We start from the raw sequence: 19,449 nt of genomic DNA, 5'->3' as shown, positions 1-19,449 counted from the left end.
GCCATGTTGAAGTACAGGGTAAATGTACCCTCTGTGGTTGGCCTCCCGAGCCCTCTGTGTTAGCCCCCCCCAGCCCTCTGTGTTAGCCCCCCCCAGCCCTCTGTGTTGGCCCCCCTCAGCCCTCTGTGTTAGCCCCCCCCAGCCCTCTGTGTTAGCCCCCCCCAGCCCTCTGTGTTAGCCCCCCCCAGCCCTCTGTGTTAGCCCCCCCCAGCCCTCTGTGTTAGCCCCCCCCAGCCCTCTGTGTTAGCCCCCCCCAGCCCTCTGTGTTAGCCCCCCCCAGCCCTCTGTGTTAGCCCCCCCCAGCCCTCTGTGTTAGCCCCCCCCAGCCCTCTGTGTTAGCCCCCCCCAGCCCTCTGTGTTAGCCCCCCCCAGCCCTCTGTGTTAGCCCCCCCCAGCCCTCTGTGTTAGCCCCCCCCAGCCCTCTGTGTTAGCCCCCCCCAGCCCTCTGTGTTAGCCCCCCCCAGCCCTCTGTGTTAGCCCCCCCCAGCCCTCTGTGTTAGCCCCCCCCAGCCCTCTGTGTTAGCCCCCCCCAGCCCTCTGTGTTAGCCCCCCCCAGCCCTCTGTGTTAGCCCCCCCCAGCCCTCTGTGTTAGCCCCCCCCAGCCCTCTGTGTTAGCCCCCCCCAGCCCTCTGTGTTAGCCCCCCCCAGCCCTCTGTGTTAGCCCCCCCCAGCCCTCTGTGTTAGCCCCCCCCAGCCCTCTGTGTTAGCCCCCCCCAGCCCTCTGTGTTAGCCCCCCCCAGCCCTCTGTGTTAGCCCCCCCCAGCCCTCTGTGTTAGCCCCCCCCAGCCCTCTGTGTTAGCCCCCCCCAGCCCTCTGTGTTAGCCCCCCCCAGCCCTCTGTGTTAGCCCCCCCCAGCCCTCTGTGTTAGCCCCCCCCAGCCCTCTGTGTTAGCCCCCCCCAGCCCTCTGTGTTAGCCCCCCCCAGCCCTCTGTGTTAGCCCCCCCCAGCCCTCTGTGTTAGCCCCCCCCAGCCCTCTGTGTTAGCCCCCCCCAGCCCTCTGTGTTAGCCCCCCCCAGCCCTCTGTGTTAGCCCCCCCCAGCCCTCTGTGTTAGCCCCCCCCAGCCCTCTGTGTTAGCCCCCCCCAGCCCTCTGTGTTAGCCCCCCCCAGCCCTCTGTGTTAGCCCCCCCCAGCCCTCTGTGTTAGCCCCCCCCAGCCCTCTGTGTTAGCCCCCCCCAGCCCTCTGTGTTAGCCCCCCCCAGCCCTCTGTGTTAGCCCCCCCCAGCCCTCTGTGTTAGCCCCCCCCAGCCCTCTGTGTTAGCCCCCCCCAGCCCTCTGTGTTAGCCCCCCCCAGCCCTCTGTGTTAGCCCCCCCCAGCCCTCTGTGTTAGCCCCCCCCAGCCCTCTGTGTTAGCCCCCCCCAGCCCTCTGTGTTAGCCCCCCCCAGCCCTCTGTGTTAGCCCCCCCCAGCCCTCTGTGTTAGCCCCCCCCAGCCCTCTGTGTTAGCCCCCCCCAGCCCTCTGTGTTAGCCCCCCCCAGCCCTCTGTGTTAGCCCCCCCCAGCCCTCTGTGTTAGCCCCCCCCAGCCCTCTGTGTTAGCCCCCCCCAGCCCTCTGTGTTAGCCCCCCCCAGCCCTCTGTGTTAGCCCCCCCCAGCCCTCTGTGTTAGCCCCCCCCAGCCCTCTGTGTTAGCCCCCCCCAGCCCTCTGTGTTAGCCCCCCCCAGCCCTCTGTGTTAGCCCCCCCCAGCCCTCTGTGTTAGCCCCCCCCAGCCCTCTGTGTTAGCCCCCCCCAGCCCTCTGTGTTAGCCCCCCCCAGCCCTCTGTGTTAGCCCCCCCCAGCCCTCTGTGTTAGCCCCCCCCAGCCCTCTGTGTTAGCCCCCCCCAGCCCTCTGTGTTAGCCCCCCCCAGCCCTCTGTGTTAGCCCCCCCCAGCCCTCTGTGTTAGCCCCCCCCAGCCCTCTGTGTTAGCCCCCCCCAGCCCTCTGTGTTAGCCCCCCCCAGCCCTCTGTGTTAGCCCCCCCCAGCCCTCTGTGTTAGCCCCCCCCAGCCCTCTGTGTTAGCCCCCCCCAGCCCTCTGTGTTAGCCCCCCCCAGCCCTCTGTGTTAGCCCCCCCCAGCCCTCTGTGTTAGCCCCCCCCAGCCCTCTGTGTTAGCCCCCCCCAGCCCTCTGTGTTAGCCCCCCCCAGCCCTCTGTGTTAGCCCCCCCCAGCCCTCTGTGTTAGCCCCCCCCAGCCCTCTGTGTTAGCCCCCCCCAGCCCTCTGTGTTAGCCCCCCCCAGCCCTCTGTGTTAGCCCCCCCCAGCCCTCTGTGTTAGCCCCCCCCAGCCCTCTGTGTTAGCCCCCCCCAGCCCTCTGTGTTAGCCCCCCCCAGCCCTCTGTGTTAGCCCCCCCCAGCCCTCTGTGTTAGCCCCCCCCAGCCCTCTGTGTTAGCCCCCCCCAGCCCTCTGTGTTAGCCCCCCCCAGCCCTCTGTGTTAGCCCCCCCCAGCCCTCTGTGTTAGCCCCCCCCAGCCCTCTGTGTTAGCCCCCCCCAGCCCTCTGTGTTAGCCCCCCCCAGCCCTCTGTGTTAGCCCCCCCCAGCCCTCTGTGTTAGCCCCCCCCAGCCCTCTGTGTTAGCCCCCCCCAGCCCTCTGTGTTAGCCCCCCCCAGCCCTCTGTGTTAGCCCCCCCCAGCCCTCTGTGTTAGCCCCCCCCAGCCCTCTGTGTTAGCCCCCCCCAGCCCTCTGTGTTAGCCCCCCCCAGCCCTCTGTGTTAGCCCCCCCCAGCCCTCTGTGTTAGCCCCCCCCAGCCCTCTGTGTTAGCCCCCCCCAGCCCTCTGTGTTAGCCCCCCCCAGCCCTCTGTGTTAGCCCCCCCCAGCCCTCTGTGTTAGCCCCCCCCAGCCCTCTGTGTTAGCCCCCCCCAGCCCTCTGTGTTAGCCCCCCCCAGCCCTCTGTGTTAGCCCCCCCCAGCCCTCTGTGTTAGCCCCCCCCAGCCCTCTGTGTTAGCCCCCCCCAGCCCTCTGTGTTAGCCCCCCCCAGCCCTCTGTGTTAGCCCCCCCCAGCCCTCTGTGTTAGCCCCCCCCAGCCCTCTGTGTTAGCCCCCCCCAGCCCTCTGTGTTAGCCCCCCCCAGCCCTCTGTGTTAGCCCCCCCCAGCCCTCTGTGTTAGCCCCCCCCAGCCCTCTGTGTTAGCCCCCCCCAGCCCTCTGTGTTAGCCCCCCCCAGCCCTCTGTGTTAGCCCCCCCCACCGAGGTGCACCTCCGGGCCAAGGCCTCCGTGGCCTTCCACAGGGGCACCTTCAAGGAGGTGTACAGCATCCTGGAGACCAACAACTTCGCGGCCAAGTACCACACGGAGATGCAGAACATGTGGTACCGTGCTCATTACAAGGAGGCTGAGAAGATCCGTCAACGACCGTTAGGTTAGTTCACACCCCCCCCCCCCCCTACCCCGGCCGCGTCGTCGTTAACCTGCTTGCTAAATCATTGACCATCGACGGTACGACCTTGGCTTGACGCGTCGTACCGTCCTGATGAAGAGGTTAACTACTTCATCCCCCCCCCCCGTAACTATCATTTAAGGTACCCAATAGCTTAACTACCTCGTTTCAGTGTTTTCTTAACTATCGTGATGTTGAGGTAACAAACACGTCATAGCCCCAATTGCTCCGGAGGCCCTACTTTAACTACCATTATGCTGTTACTGATTTATTATCAACAGAACTGCCTTGTTACTAACAAAGCAGTCATATTCTCAGATTCATAGATGTGTTCATTATAAATCGATGAATTATTATCATTATATCCACAACTACTTAATACCCTAATTGCCTTATTGCTTATAAACTCTCGTAACTACATAACTTTTTCGTTAAGTACATAAGTGCCTTGTTACGTTTATAACTAACAAGCTGTTGAACTCATAAAGACAATTATGAACTTATCTATGATTACCCAAACCTCTCAACGATCTATTAAGTTCATTTGTTATCTGCATAGTTATCTTCGTATTACATGGCCTTCAACATGGCTTTTCCATGTTAGCGTAGTTCTTCCATGTTAACATGATTTCCATGCTAACATAGCTTCCAGCTAGATATCGTGTGGCTTTAACAGAGCGGTCTGGAATGACAAGGTTTCTTGAATACTTTTCTAATTACTTTTGAACTCATAATTACCTGTTGACCCCGTGATGACTAAATTATGAACATAACCCATTTATTACCCAGGTAATGACCTAATTAGTGTCGAACACGACGGTACGACCATTGGATGTAATGGCTTGGCATTTGACCATACCCTTAAGGGTCAGGTGGTCATACCCAAGGGTTGTAACGTGTAGTTCACGGGTCGTACCGTCCCGCTCAAGATGGTACCACCGCTAATTACCATTGAACCTCGACTATTAGTAAGACTGATGGTTAATAACAATGAATCAGCCGTATAAAATTACAGTAATTAGTTTAGTGTAGTTATTAGAAATCCGTGATCTCCATACTGTGTAACCTGGAAAATAGTTCCCAAGTAATAGAAGGACTTTTCTCGTGTTGTGTTACGGTGATGTGGGAGGTCATCCTCCTGTGGTATGATCTGGTACTGTAGATGCGTTTGTGACCCGTGTGTCGGGTAGGTATGTCATCTACCTGTAGCTATGCTGGTGTCTTATTCCCTTAGCTTTTTTTACTATCCCCTCTTATGGCTAGGCTGCTATCCTCTGCCTGTGCCGTAGCTGCTATCCTCTGCCTGTGCCGTCGCTGCTATCCTCTGCCTGTGCCGTAGCTGCTATCCTCTGCCTGTGCCGTCGCTGCTATCCTCTGCCTGTGCCGTAGCTGCTATCCTCTGCCTGTGCCGTCGCTGCTATCCTCTGCCTGTGCCGTAGCTGCTATCCTCTGCCTGTGCCGTAGCTGCTATCCTCTTCCTCCACTTAGGCTGCCATTCCCCTGTGTGTTAGTACGCCACACTCCCCTGACTATAGATAGATCGCTACCCTGTAATTTAGAGAAATAAGTTCGGGTACAGTTGACTCTGCCCTTCTTTCAGACCTTAGCAGCGCTGTATCCTGCTTAAGTGAGAGATCCAAACTTATAAAAGTCTTGTATAAGTCTAAGTTGTAAGTGTCTTCCGAAACATGCACTTGTCCAGGTCTTTGCAGGCGACTGTATCGTTGGCCAGTATATATGTGGTTTTCCAGATCCTGGACGGTTCTCGTTATAACGTGATGACCAGTGTAGCTGTATGTGAGCGCCTGACACCCGCTCATGTTACACTGCTACAGTGTGTGTGTGTGTGTGTGTGTGTGTGTGTGTGTGTGTGTATGTGTTCCTCGGGGAGAGAGTTGTGCAGTTGTGGGGTGGTCATGTGTTAAACTGTATCTACTGTCATACAACATGTTCAACTTCTGTATGCTGTCTGTATTCACACTTTCATTATTAAGGTGATTCCGTTTATCCCCCACTTTTAGCAGAGACCCACGTCCTCGTGTGGTAGAAACCCACGTCCTCGTGTGGCAGAAACCCACGTCCTCGTGTGGCAGAAACCCACGTCCTCGTGTGGCAGAAACCCACGTCCTCGTGTGGCAGAAACCCACGTCCTCGTCTGGGAGAAACCCACGTCCTCGTGTAACAGAAACCCACATCCTCGTGTGGCAGAAACCCACATCCTCGTGTGGCAGAAACCCACATCCTTGTTGTGTTTCGTATGTTTAACAAGCACATGTAGAGGTGATGTTAAGAACTAGTAGTGGCATTGTGGTCGCCTTAGAGACAGTCGCGTGTGGGAAGCCATGTATATATAGAATGGCTGATGACATGGACGACATTTCCCGGGAAAATTAATATATGCAGTGTATCAGTTTGGTCAGGAAGGATGATAAGATATATAGAGGAAGAGACAGCGACAACACATGGTCCTGTGTGTAGTGACGACTTAATAACATTACTGTTTATAAGGTTAGCTCCACGACCACACAGGCACAGTGATGGGAGGTGTGCATGAAACCGTGTTGTGTGGTGATGGTGGATCGAGAGGAGCTCCTGTCCAGCATGTTGTAGACGGTTTTTGCGGGTTATATTTTTTTTTCTTACTGGAGTCGGTGGATGAAAGCCATGATCACCCACTCCTTCTCTCTTTTTGTTTTGATATAATTTTACTAATATATTTTGATTTAAATTTATGAATCCATGTTGATTTTAGTCATTTGTTTCACACTGTATCAGCCCCTCTGAAAACATAGTAATTAATCATCACTTCTCCGAAAATACATTTTTACCTGAATTACCTTTTTGTATGATAATGGATATGCTACGTTTACGTTTCCTATCCATATTATACCTGGCCTGAATGAGGCTGTATACATACAACGCACTATACAGACATATTATGCCTGGCCTGAGTCAGGCTGTATACATACAACACAGTATACAAACATTTCCCTGTGTATACCTTGTGTCAGTCTTGAATACTATGTGTGTAGTACACCCGTTCTGCTAACTGTTACATAGTCATGGATCATGACCCCACAGGCATGACGGTATGAGCCTTGAGCATGACTGTGGGGCCCTTGGTGTGTGATGGCCCGGCCACCAGAGATGACCAAGGGTTGTACCCAGGGGGTTACGTCAGGGTCATCCACGTCAGGGGGGGCAGCTTACCTGTCTGCACCGGGCGAAAATCGTATCAGTTCATTCGTTACAGATGACGAAAAAAAATGTATATTCCACCTACGTCCATAACTTTAAAGAACGATAGATTAGGTTTCTTGCGCTGATATTGGGTTTCTCCCCCCACCCCAACCCCACCTCCACCCCGAACCCTATAAAACTTGATCGCCGTTTACCGCGTTAGCGCCAGGAACAGATGAAGGAAGACAGGCCACACTCGTTCACATTCAGTCTCTAGCTGTCATGTGTAATGCACCGAAACCACAGCTCCCTATCCACATCCAGGCCCCACAGACCTATCCATGGTTTACCTCGGACGCTTCACACGCCCTGGTTTAGTCCATTGATAGCACGTCGATCCCGGTATACCGCATCGTCCCAATTCACTCTGTCCCGTGCATGCCTTTCACTACCCTGCATGTTCAGGCCCCGATCGCTCAAAATCTTTTTCACTCTATCCTTCCACCTCCAATTTGGCCTCCGCGTTCTCCTTGTTCCCTCCACCTCTGGCACATATATCCTTTTGGTCATCTTTTCCTTCATTCCTTCTCTCCATGTGTCAACACTACTTCAGCACAACCTTTTCAACTTTCTCAGTCAAACCCTTTTATAAAACTATGAAAAAAAAAAAAACGCACAGATACAATACCAGCCGCCCCCACCACTTTATAAATTCAAAATCATGGTGTCCCTTGAATAAAAGAATTTCAGGGGTTAGATTTACCGACACAAGGTAAGGGTTGTGCCCACAGCCAAACACTTGCTGTTAGAAGTATTTTCCAGCAAGATGTTGTTCGTCACACTGTTGATGTATCTCCTGCTGTGTTCCTGCCACAGCCTCGCCTCCTGCTTTACAAGGTTAACTGAACTGAACAAACAGTTTAGCTCCGCTGTTTGTTTTTAGGTAATTTACTGTTTTTGTGCTCTACCCAGCCGGTCCGCGTATATATATATATATATATATATATATATATATATATATATATATATATATATATATATATATATACATATATATATATATATGTGTGTGTGTGTGTGTGTGTGTTTGTAATTATTGGTAATTATACAGGCTTACACAGTACGGTTCCCGCTACTGGAACACGACACGCACTTTTCCGATCAGCGAACACTTACCCTCTCGAAATTTGATCCTTTTGTTTACATTTCCGCCGTGACGTCACTTCCTGTCAAAATGTGCGAATCAGAGTTGGCCCGGGGGGGGTGGGGGGGTGCCAGACACAAGACCAACCCCCTTATCTCCCCAGCGCATCGTGATCCAGCCATGTCCAGTCCACTGGACATAAGAAGTGGAAGATGTCGTTGTGGTAATAAATGATGTGATAGGTGGGTGTGCTAAGTGGGTAAAGTCGTCAGGTATTTATCCTGATATTTTCACGAAATAATTAACAGCTTCACCTGATTTTGAAATTAAACTTTTCAACCAAGTGGAAAACGCTTTTTTCCTCGACAAATTCATTAAGCCGCTGACTTCAGGACAAATTCATATTTCACGACAAAGCTTAATGACTAAGCTTTCATATTGTCAGTCGCGAGTGTTGATGGTGTGTGCGTGTGTTACCCAAGCTTCGTGTATGTGATTGTATACACTCACATGTACTGGGAATTCTTAGAAAGAATTTATACTGGACGTTGTTTTCTCTCTTGATGAATTATTCAGGGAATACATATATATATATATATATATATATATATATATATATATATATATATATATATATATATATATATATATATATATATATATGTGTGTGTGTGTGACGACTGTCATATCACACGAATATATATATATATATATATATATATATATATATATATATATATATATATATATATATATAAACTGACATATTTCTTTCTTGTGTCTTCCCTGATGATGTAATTATTACACGAAGTGCACCTGGGAACTTATCGTGTTTCATTTTCCCCGTGGACTCAGGAATATATATATATATATATATATATATATATATATATATATATATATATATATATATATATATATATATGCGTGGTAGGCGGGAGCGCTGCGGCTAGGCTATGATCGCCCCTTAATTAGGAAATGACTATTCGATCTAAGTATTCGAATACCCTTCATGTAACACATGAGCAACGGGGCCCTAGACCGGCCAGATCACATCACGCTGTTGGTTATATATATATATATATATATATATATATATATATATATATATATATATATATATATATATATATTTGGTTATTGATTTTTTCAATTGGATTTTCAGTAATTTGGTGTGATTTTTTATTTGTCCCACCTTAAGGGAGAATGATCGGTCATAATCTAGGAATATTCCGACTTTCAATTATATTTTAGACAGTTTTTATCAACGTTTATTTAAGTGTTTAATTCACTGAGTGAATGTAAAGCTATTTTGTAAATTTATATTTATGTCCCACTGCATTTTGACTGTAGTATACTCTCTCTCTCTCTCTCTCTCTCTCTCTCTCTCTCTCTCTCTATATATATATATATATATATATATATATATATATATATATAATTTCTTTGCATAGAACTAACGAGATTGTGTCTGGCTACGCAGGCGCGGTTGATAAGTACCGCATCAGGAAGAAGTACCCGCTGCCCAAGACCATCTGGGACGGCGAGGAAACCATATACTGCTTCAAGGAGAAGTCTCGGCTGGCGCTGAAGGAGTGCTACAAGCAGAACCGTTACCCAACGCCCGACGAGAAGCGTAACCTGGCCAAGCAGACTGGCCTCACCCTCACCCAAGTCTCCAACTGGTTCAAGAACCGACGACAGAGGGACCGTAACCCGGCACCCAGACCGTGAGTACCACGTCGCCCTTCACTATCCTCCCGACCTCGACTTTACTCCTGTAGGATGAGTTAGGCTTCATCACCTGGCTCGGGGTTTTTACCCTTGGGAAGGCTTCACTGCTTGGATAGGCTTCATTACCCGGCCAGCCTTCATGTATTAGCTAGGCTTCCCGAACTACATGATGGTTTATGTGGCTAGGCTTCCCCAGATGATAGGCTATGTGGCTAGGCAACCCCAGATGATGGTTTATGTGGCTAGGCTTCCCCAGATGATGGTTTATGTGGCTAGGCTGCTACAGATCAAACCTTGAAGCGTACATTAGAAAAATATTAAGGCTCAAAAAAGTCCATAAGGCTTAGGTACAAGGTTGGGAAACCGACCTCAGACGATTGTCGTGATATCTGTACACAGACTAACCGATTCGTATTGATCTTCGTAAAGCAGACATTAAATCGATCATTATATGGGTGGATCACATGTTTATAGTGCAATACTTTGTGATGGGGAGAGCAGAAATGTGTGTGTTGTTGCTAAATTAATTAGGTGGATCTGTCTTCATTGTCCTCTGACGGCCTGGTCTTAGCGTGACACGGAAATTCCAGGTTGGGGATGGGTTTCTGAGAGTTGACAAATTTTGAAAGGAATTTGTGAGTTTGTTGTTTGGAGTGTAGCGGAGGAAGGGAATACGTTACTACTAATTCCTGTAGTTCAGCCCGGGTGTTACATTGTGTAAGTCTTACGAGATTATACAAGAATGATAGAATTACTGTTGGTTATTTACGTAGCCTCACGCAAACCCATCATCATCTGCTTGGGTTATTAAGGTCGTCATTGTTGCCAGCAGCCTTGTTGTCCTCCCGCGGAACCTCTCTCTTGTTTTTGTGTTTCTTTAAGACCAGTGACCAGAGTAATGGAACATGGACCTCTGATGTCATACTAAATTTTTATATTTCTGTGTGTATTACGGGATGAGATTTTACACTCGAATTGCCCTGTTTCATAACTATATATATATATATATATATATATATATATATATATATATATATATATATATATACACTTATGTGTGTAGACACAGACCCCAATCTACGCCAGGTACCCATGTATCGACCACCCTCGAGGGAGGAAGAACAGCTAGGATTGGATGTGGGCTGACTCCCGCGGCTCGGATCCTAACCCAAGCGGAACCAACCTTAGGCAGGCCCGGTGATGACTCACGTACCTACCTACATGTGCTGTAGAATAGGGGGGAGGGGGTAGGAGATGTACACTCGTGGGGCGCCGTGCCCTGAACCAAGACAGGTCGAGACGTGCATGTAGAGGGGGAAAGGTGGGGGGTGGGGGGATAGCTGTAGTGAGCGTGTAGGGTCGTAGTGAGCATGTAGGGTCGTCCCTCGTCGCATCACGTGTGTAGAGCAAGACAAGATGGCGGCCGACGTAAACAACAGCTTGCGCGGAACAAGTGCCAGTTCTCGAGCGCATCTCCGGTGTCATAGCCCTCCGCCCGCGGCCGGGCGTGACCCTGGCGTGACCTGGGCCGTGGCTGAACATGTAAATAATTCATGGGAGAGAGAAACACCTCCATATGGACAGTGCTTGTTGCCCAGGGTCTGTTGTTCACGTAAAGTGATACTTATAATTATGTTACCACTACGTCCACTACTTATACTACTGCCACTACTGCTACCGAGTTACCTCATTTATCATGTATCATTAGCTCCTTAACTCTCTCTCTCTCTCTCTCTCTCTCTCTCTCTCTCTCTCTCTCTCTCTCTCTCTCTCTCTCTCTCTCTCTCTCTCTCTCTCTCTCCCCCATGACTTCACCTGTTACCTCCCCTCCCGTTACTCTCCCCTACTCGTCCATTACGTTTGAGGTCACCCCGGGTCACCGTAGGACAGTTCACACCAGGAGAGGTCGTGACCCCGCTTGAACCACACATGTAGTTCTTAAGACACACCAACTACATTCTCTTAATTTTAGTATCATATTTTTTCCACCCATAAAGTACCAGTGTATTTCATATTTGACAATTTTATTCTATCTATTATCTCTATGTATAAAATATTCTAAGATACACCAGACTGTATTGGAATATTCTTCATATATATATATATATATATATATATATATATATATATATATATATATATATATATATATATATATATATATATATACATACATACATATACACACACACACACACTTCAGCTCCTATTTAATGTTTTCATAGAATTTTTGGGAGTTAGAGATGAGCTCAGGTCAAGATGGGTCATGTGACAGGTCTGTACGATGACCTCTTGACCCTGTCGTGCTTCTACTCTTTATCTGGGCTGGCGCAGGTCAACCCTAGCTCCGGCCTCTACCACGATTCTTAACATTTCAACATTTGATTCCACCTTTGACCTGTCCTTCCACCTTTGACCTGTTCTTCCACCTTTGACCTGTCCTTACAACTCCCTAGTGATAGTTGTTGCTTTGGGATGTGTGGACGACGTATTACAGTGTGCGGTACTGTATCAGATGGAGTTACAAAACCCAAGTAATTACAGTCCTTATTGATAACTGTATGATTACCTGTTTATCGTATACAAGCAGGCACGTCTACACCCGTATGTGTGTGTGTGTGTGTGTGTGTGTGTGTGTGTGTGTGTGTGTGTGTCCTGTGAGGGAGTGCCATTGTGACCTCGTCAGAGCCTGGTGTCAAGTGACTTGTGACCTGGGACATAGCCCGGGTCACGCCCCACCAAACACACGAGACCCTCCACCTCTTCTCCCACACGACCACAACATCTCCCAGGTATCAGTGTGGGGCGCTCAGCAGAGGAGGGAGTTCAGCGGGACCCAGAATGTCATGTTCGGTGGTCATGTCCTCATGTCGGGGACGTGAGTTTAACACCAGGTGGTCATGAGGCGTGGCTGGTGAGGTCCGGATCATGTTCATGACCTTCGTTGGCATCGTTAATGAGGTGTGACCCTGCCGGGAGGCGTCAGGTCAAATGGGGTCACCGGGAAGGCCCGAAACCCGCAGGATGTTCATCCCAAGCGACTGCCGGGGGCAGTAGTTGGTTGCCAGGATATTTGCTAGGCCAGGATAGTTGGTGGTCGGGATAGGTACAAGCCAGGTTAGTTGGTAGCCAGGATGGCTGTCAGCCAGGAGAACAGAAACTCTTGTTATGAAATGTTTATAATACTTCGTGGAAACTTTGGCCATATTAACTCAAAATGAATGTTTTTTCTTCGCCATGTAATAGCATGTATTTGTCTTCTGTGAATTTGTAATCACAACCTGCTACATGTACGCTACTTGGAGACAATGGTCATTTTAAAAGTGAATCACGCAAACGCAGAAGTTTATTATCAAAAACTGTTCAGACATTCACGATAGATGGGACTGTGGACAAGTATTTACGATAGATCGGACGGTGGACGATTGTTTACGATAGATCGGACAGTGGACGAGTGTTTACAATACCGGCCGCTGATGGTGTAGGTCAGGTGTTACGAGATCACCCTCACCTACCTGACCCCAGCCTCACCTGTCTCCTGCTTATGACCTGATTTGCACACTTCCTCCCTCACACGTGTGATGTAGTACGTGAGCCGGGGCCCCACCACCCGCAGCCAAGTCACCCCGGCTCCTCCTCCATGACTGGTTCATTTACCTCGGCTCAGCCTATGGATAGAACGTCGCCCCTCATATACCACATCAGTCCGTTGCATTCTTACTTTGTGATCATTTTGTCCACGTTAACCGAGAGTCTCACATACTCTCTTTATTGGCCTCGCTCTACACCTCCCTCTCTCCCTTGCTACCTCCGCGTCCGACACAGGTTTTCTTGAGTCAGATTTTGGTCCAGTGCTTGCCAGTATACCACCACGGGTTGTTTGCTGTCCGCCGTCCACCCACACCCCGTTTTCTGTGTCGTGGACTTTAATCTTCATCATCAGGAGTCGTAAATGTCCTACTTGTCGACAGCTTTTACAAAGTCTTAAGTTTACAACATCTGAGGCTATTCTGGAATATCAGATATTATTATTATTATTATTATTATTATTATTATTATTATTATTATATATATATATATATATATATATATATATATATATATATATATATATATATATATATATATATATATATATTCTATTATATTCGTGGAAGGAATGTAGTAAGGGTACAGTGGTGGGTTGGGAGGAAAGAGTGTGTTGCAATAGATGGAATGGATACTGTTGTAGGTCGGGGGTTGAGATGGGGGGGTGACTGGGGTGCGTTGTGATGGGCGGAGTGGATTCCGTAATGGTTTGGGATAGTCTGTGATGGGCTATGATGGGTGGGGTGTATACTGTAGTGGGTTGTGAGGACTGGGGTGTGTTATAGGATGGGTGGGTTAAGTTACTGTAGTGGGTTGTGAGGGCTGGAGTGGGTTATATGATGGGTGGGGTGGTGGGTGTAATCTTGTGTGTGGGGGTGGGGGGATGGGGGACGTAACCCAAGAGCCATGAGTCACATAGTTTTTGTGGTTTACTCATTACTATGCGGGACGGAAGACCTGCGGGAGGGAACACACGCCCTCCCTCCCTCCCTCCATCCTTCCCTCCTCCAGCCCGCGCCGCCATCACCACCACCACTACGGCTGCTGCTGTGGTTGTAGTACAACAATAACCCTGGATAAATCCTGGCTGTTTATTATCATCCATGGTGTTCTTGTTGTAGACAGGTTCACAACCTCTCCAGCCCTGGGGTTCTTTTCTTGTTGTTGTTGTTTAGCCATCACAACACCAGTGTCTGCTTCCTTGTTATCAATGAAACGTCCAAACATCGCCTCTCGCCTGCCACTCGATGTTGTTGTTGATGTTGTTGTTGTGGTCCCCGTTGTACACCAGCCAGTGTTATAGCCACAAATATTGTGGTGCATTACTAGTTCTCCTGTGGGGCAGTGGCCACCAGGCAGGCGCCTGTAGCCCTGGTCCTCCAGGCTGTGACAACACCACCTGCAGGAATGTCTTACACACACACACACACACACACACACACACACACACACCACAGTATGACAGGGAAATTCCTTTTATTAACTCACTGTACATGTCAAATTATTATTATTATTATTATTATTATTATTATTATTATTATTATCATCGTGATGTGTGTGTGTGTGTGTGTGTGTGTGTGTGTGTTGTAGGTTCATGTACCGTATTGGTTGTGGTGGTTGGTAATGATAACGTTTCTTCTCGAGATAATTTGAGAATAAATCGTTCGAAATTTTCCTTCCAGACTTGTGTTCTCTCTAATGACACTTGATAAACAATACATTATCATATTTACTCAGAGAAAACGGGATATGTTATCTTCGGGTATGTTGGACAAGATGTGTGTTGTGATGTTATACTGATGGTCGGTTGGTCTATATTATAGTGGTCTCTTCTTGGTTTGGTTGTAAACATGAAAAATAAATTAGAAATATACAAAAAAGGTCAAGGTTGTGTTGGCCTGGCTGGGGACCTTGTGCCACGCTACGCTCTGATTGGTCGAGCACACACCGGGAGAGGACCAGTGACAACCTCCTCCTCCTGCTCTTCGTTCATGACCGCCGCGGGTCGTCATGAATCTGTCAGCAGTGGCGCCCGCGTCCCCCACGCCCCTACTTCATCCTCTCCTTCCCCCCACACCCCCACCCATGGTCCTGAGGCTCACGACACGCCCTCCCTACGAGGAACTAACTACCTCGACCACCCAGCGCGCCCCTCAGCGCCTCCGCCTAAGGTTGCCCTGATCCACCCCCGCCTGCGCCCGCGCCCCTGGTGTGTGCTGTGACTTCGCGGCTTACTGCTTGGCCGTTGTGTTAACTTCTCGTCGTCGTCGGTCTTGTAGGTTTACAGGTTGGTGAGGGGGAGTAAGGCAGTGTTCAGCTGGACAGGGTCCAGTATGGGTCCGGTACTGGTGAAGGTCAGCCCGGCCCAGTGTGCACGCTTGATGGGGTAATGGTGGCCACAGGGGAAGCTGTGGCCATGATCATCGTGTCGGGTAATTACAGGGAGACTCTCGTAGAAAGATGGTTGACGTAGACGAAGCCGTGGAACACCACAATACGAGGATTGGAAAGGAAGTAATTACATACAGAATTGTGTTAGGATAACCCTTCACGTACATGGACACTACATGGTTCACGAAAGCACTCATGGAATTCATGAGACCCGGAATTATGAGGCACCCGTTTGATCTTAGATGCTTGGTTCAGAATCGGATAGGTTTGCTGCAGAGGAGCGCATGGAATTCCATGAATGACGTTTACAGACGAAGCTGCTGCAGGGAGAGGCCAGCAGCAGCGATGGCTGGACGTGCCATCTTGGAGGAGAGTAAGAGCCACCCCCCCCCCCCCCCCCCCAGCCTGGTGCAGCACACAACCGGAAACCCAGCCAGAGAGAATTCCAAGAAAATGTGGAGAAATATTTCTGTACTAACCCAACAGTGGACGACTGGCCCTATCCTCAGCGTCAGGGCCAGCCCTGGGCCCTACCCGTGTCAGGGCCCGTCTTAGGCCCTCCCTCCCCCACCGTCAGGGCCCGCCCTAGGCCCTACCCCAGCGTTAGGGTCAGCCTTGGCTCCCGCCCTTACGCCTTGTCTTGTTCTTTCCTGTTATTATCAGTGTAATCAATCACACTTCGTTATTCCCCTTGAGCACAACTTTATGACCCTTAAATTCGACAGTACGACCTTTAGGTATCATACTCAAGCTTGGGTCGTATCGTCGTGCTCAGGGGTCGTACATACGTTTCAAGACATCGAACCCCTCCGTATGAGTAGCCATTGCTTGTTAGAAATACCAGAGCCAAGTATGTTAGGTAATGTCTTATACACGCGGTCTCTTAAGTTCATGATACTTAATATATTAGCCCGCGGGCATAAATACACACACGTACCACTTATAAGTGCCCGGGTCTTAAGTATGAGCTGCTTTAGCGATAAGTCTGCTATCATTGCAACAATAAATACTTTGATATGACCAACCCGGGTCCTGACATTAAGGGCAAACGTCGCTACACTTTTTTTCACTAGCATGAATAGAGACAATTAGAATTGGGTGTTGAATGACGGATTATTGCTTAGTACTAATTACTTCCATATATAACTTCAGTAATGTAGATCAGTCTCTTATGTTTAATTTAGAAATATTGATAATTTGGATGTGAAAATGAATGGGGAAAAATTTTAATTCTTTTTGCAGTATGGGGAAAGGACGTGGCCTAATCTGAATGATTTTTAATCGTCATTCTTACTTTCTTTCACAATACCTTATCGAACCACCCAGTCAAACGTGCCATAGATATGTAACATAACTTTTACTGATATTGCAGAAAGCCCACAATCAGTACCGCTTAAAGATCTTGGCTTCATATATCTGTATTTGTTAGTTTGTTTGAAGAGTTAGATATTATTAGGTAGACTGACAGCAGGTAAACAAGCATCGCTTACTGTTTATCTTGGAAAAAATCAGGCGGACGTGATGCACGCCTCCCGCCTGGCCAGGGTCACGACACACTCCACCAAGGTCGACAGACATTCCCAGATATTATTTCAGGATTGTTATGTCAGTCTGGATGGTTAACTTTGTTTATATGACATCAGTTTATATTAGCGCGTTTACAAGAAAGAATTGTCTGTTGCATATCGGTGGGAATGACATTTATAGCACTTAGTTTTCAAGTAAATAATTTGAATCTTTTTGCTGTTCAGTAAATACGCAGTTCAACGATCATTTCCACTTACTCACACCCCCACAAACCCTCACACTCCTACACACACTCACTCTCACTCGTCGGCCAGGGTTACGACACACTGGTCACGGCGGTCAACATTCCCCGGCGGATATCAAAACAAACTCTGGCGGATACCTACCAGTGTTATCATGGCGGTGACCTGCACCCTTGACGGACGCCTGCTGCTGCACACTCGCTCACCAGGCTCTTAAGAATCCTCTATTGATGCTTAGGGACGAAGGGACGCCTTCCTTGCTCCACGAGGACGCGGTTGGGGGACTTCACTCATCTGAGAGCGTTACCGCTCCTCCATGACGGCGGGGTAAGCCATGCTTTTTGTTCGGACGACTAAGATTTCCTCCCCAGGAGATCCTTCTCATCTCCTCCTGGGATTCCTGAATGTAGTTACTACATTAGTGGATCAACAGAAATATCAGGAGGTAAACAAACTGGATGGTGGGCCTAATTGTATTGTCGTACAATCAGAGTTTTATTTGGTTGTCATGTCTGGGTCGAGTTCGAGTTGTTCGGTGGCCTGTTTAATGTTATGCATCCGTTGTCAGGCATTGTTTACGTTGTATAGTACCCCACATGCCATTTGTCAGGCATTGTTTATATTTGTGTAGATAGTACCAGGCATACCGTGGTCGGCCATTGTTTTCGTCTTTGTAGCTAGTACCCGATAGCGACTTGCAAATGGCGACCTAACCATTTCAGTCAGTATCAACAGTAAGATAAAATTCGACTGCTTTGACAGGTTACTTGAGGTTTTTATATGTATTAGTGATTTTTAGCTCGTATTTCTTGTACTTTTAAGCAAATTAACCCTACATTTTCCTCTATCTTTATAGCCCTCACCACTATCGCCTTCATAAATATAGAACGAAATGAAAATGTTCCAGATCACGTTCCACCAATCTTATTTTATTCTCTAAACACCACAAAACCGTGGCAAATAAATTACTGGATATTATTAATACAGTATTACTTTACCCGTATTTCTGTTGACATTGAGCGAGGAAATCAAGAATTTATACTAATGCGGATGAATACTGTATCGCAGCAGTTGCACCTAATAATACCTAATGTATAGCCAGAGCCATATTGATAGGGAAGCGATGAATGTGTTCCTTAAGTACCAGTGGGAGCTTATCTGAATGGTGTTAATGGTAGGACTGTGCTATCACATAGATTCACCATGAACGCAAATCCATCTAGAGGTAATGCAGTCTTTGCATACTGAACATATTGAGTTGGAGGTCTCAGAGCAATAAAGGACCAATGGAGCACTTGACTGACACTGTCCCTCACTCTGATATGGCAAGTTAATTAACATTTCTCTAGGGATTTAACCTGGCTGAGATGTGATCATCAGAGAGGTGGGGGCGCTGCTTCAGCACTGAACCATTGTGTGATGTTACACTGGTAGGGGCAAGTGTGGTTAATGATACATGGGTAGGAGCAAGTGTGGTTAATTACACATGGGTAGGGGCAAGTATGGTTAATGATACATGGGTAGGGGCAAGTGTGGATAATGATGCTTAGGTAGGGGCAATTAGAGTGTATGGTACGTGGGCAGTGACAAGTATGGTGATTAATATAAGAGTAGGTCAAGTATGGTTTGATACATGGGCAGGGGGCAAGTAGTGATGACAAGGGGGAAAGCGTGGGTAGCCAGCTACACTTAACGAGAGCCAGCTACCTTTACATCATGTCCCTCCACAACTACCGCTTACATTCTCATCTACAACAACTACTTAGCACCTGCAGCATCCGTATCAACATCATATACATTACACTATACATTTACATCATCGCCAACAGTGGCTACCACAACAACTACAATAACCATCACACTTTAGTAGCTACAGCAGCTACAACAACAACAACAACAACAACAACAACAACAACAACAGTGCCACACCCAAGCTCAAATGTCCTGGGGTGTGACTGGATGATTAATTGTTCTAAGGAAATTAACAACTGGCAACTGACGTCCCGAACGTGGGAACCCTGTGGTGCCAGAGGGGGGGGCGGGGGAGAAAGGGGCTGGCTAGGAGGGGTAAGAGGGAGCGTGAATGAGGCCTGTGTTCATGTGCAGGTGTAGTGTTGAATGTACAGTCATGGTGGATACTGTCGAATGTGGCAGGTGTGGAGGGTAGTGTTGAATGTGCAGGTATGGAGAGTGATGTTGAATGTAAACAGCCTAAGTCTTGAGGACCTTACCTCTACCCCCCAGCAAGTATCCCATCATGATACTACATTAGTATCGTGTTGTCAGCCACAGTGGTG

The 19,449-nt window shown here is 48.6% G+C and overlaps 1 protein-coding gene across 1 annotated transcript in view; it reads left to right on the top strand.

Moving 5' to 3' along the window:
* Window positions 1-19,449, top strand: part of LOC139767371 (homeobox protein SIX4-like) — a 48,572-nt gene that overhangs the window by 8,505 nt on the left and 20,618 nt on the right. The window contains exons 2-3 of the mRNA XM_071696698.1: window positions 3,133-3,328; window positions 9,154-9,400. Coding sequence (XP_071552799.1) covers window positions 3,133-3,328; window positions 9,154-9,400 — 443 coding nt within the window. The remainder of the gene's footprint in view (window positions 1-3,132; window positions 3,329-9,153; window positions 9,401-19,449) is intronic.

This window comes from Panulirus ornatus, chromosome 59 (assembly GCF_036320965.1).
Source record: "Panulirus ornatus isolate Po-2019 chromosome 59, ASM3632096v1, whole genome shotgun sequence".
NCBI lineage: Eukaryota > Metazoa > Arthropoda > Malacostraca > Decapoda > Palinuridae > Panulirus > Panulirus ornatus.
This window is presented reverse-complemented; position numbering and strand designations above follow the sequence as displayed.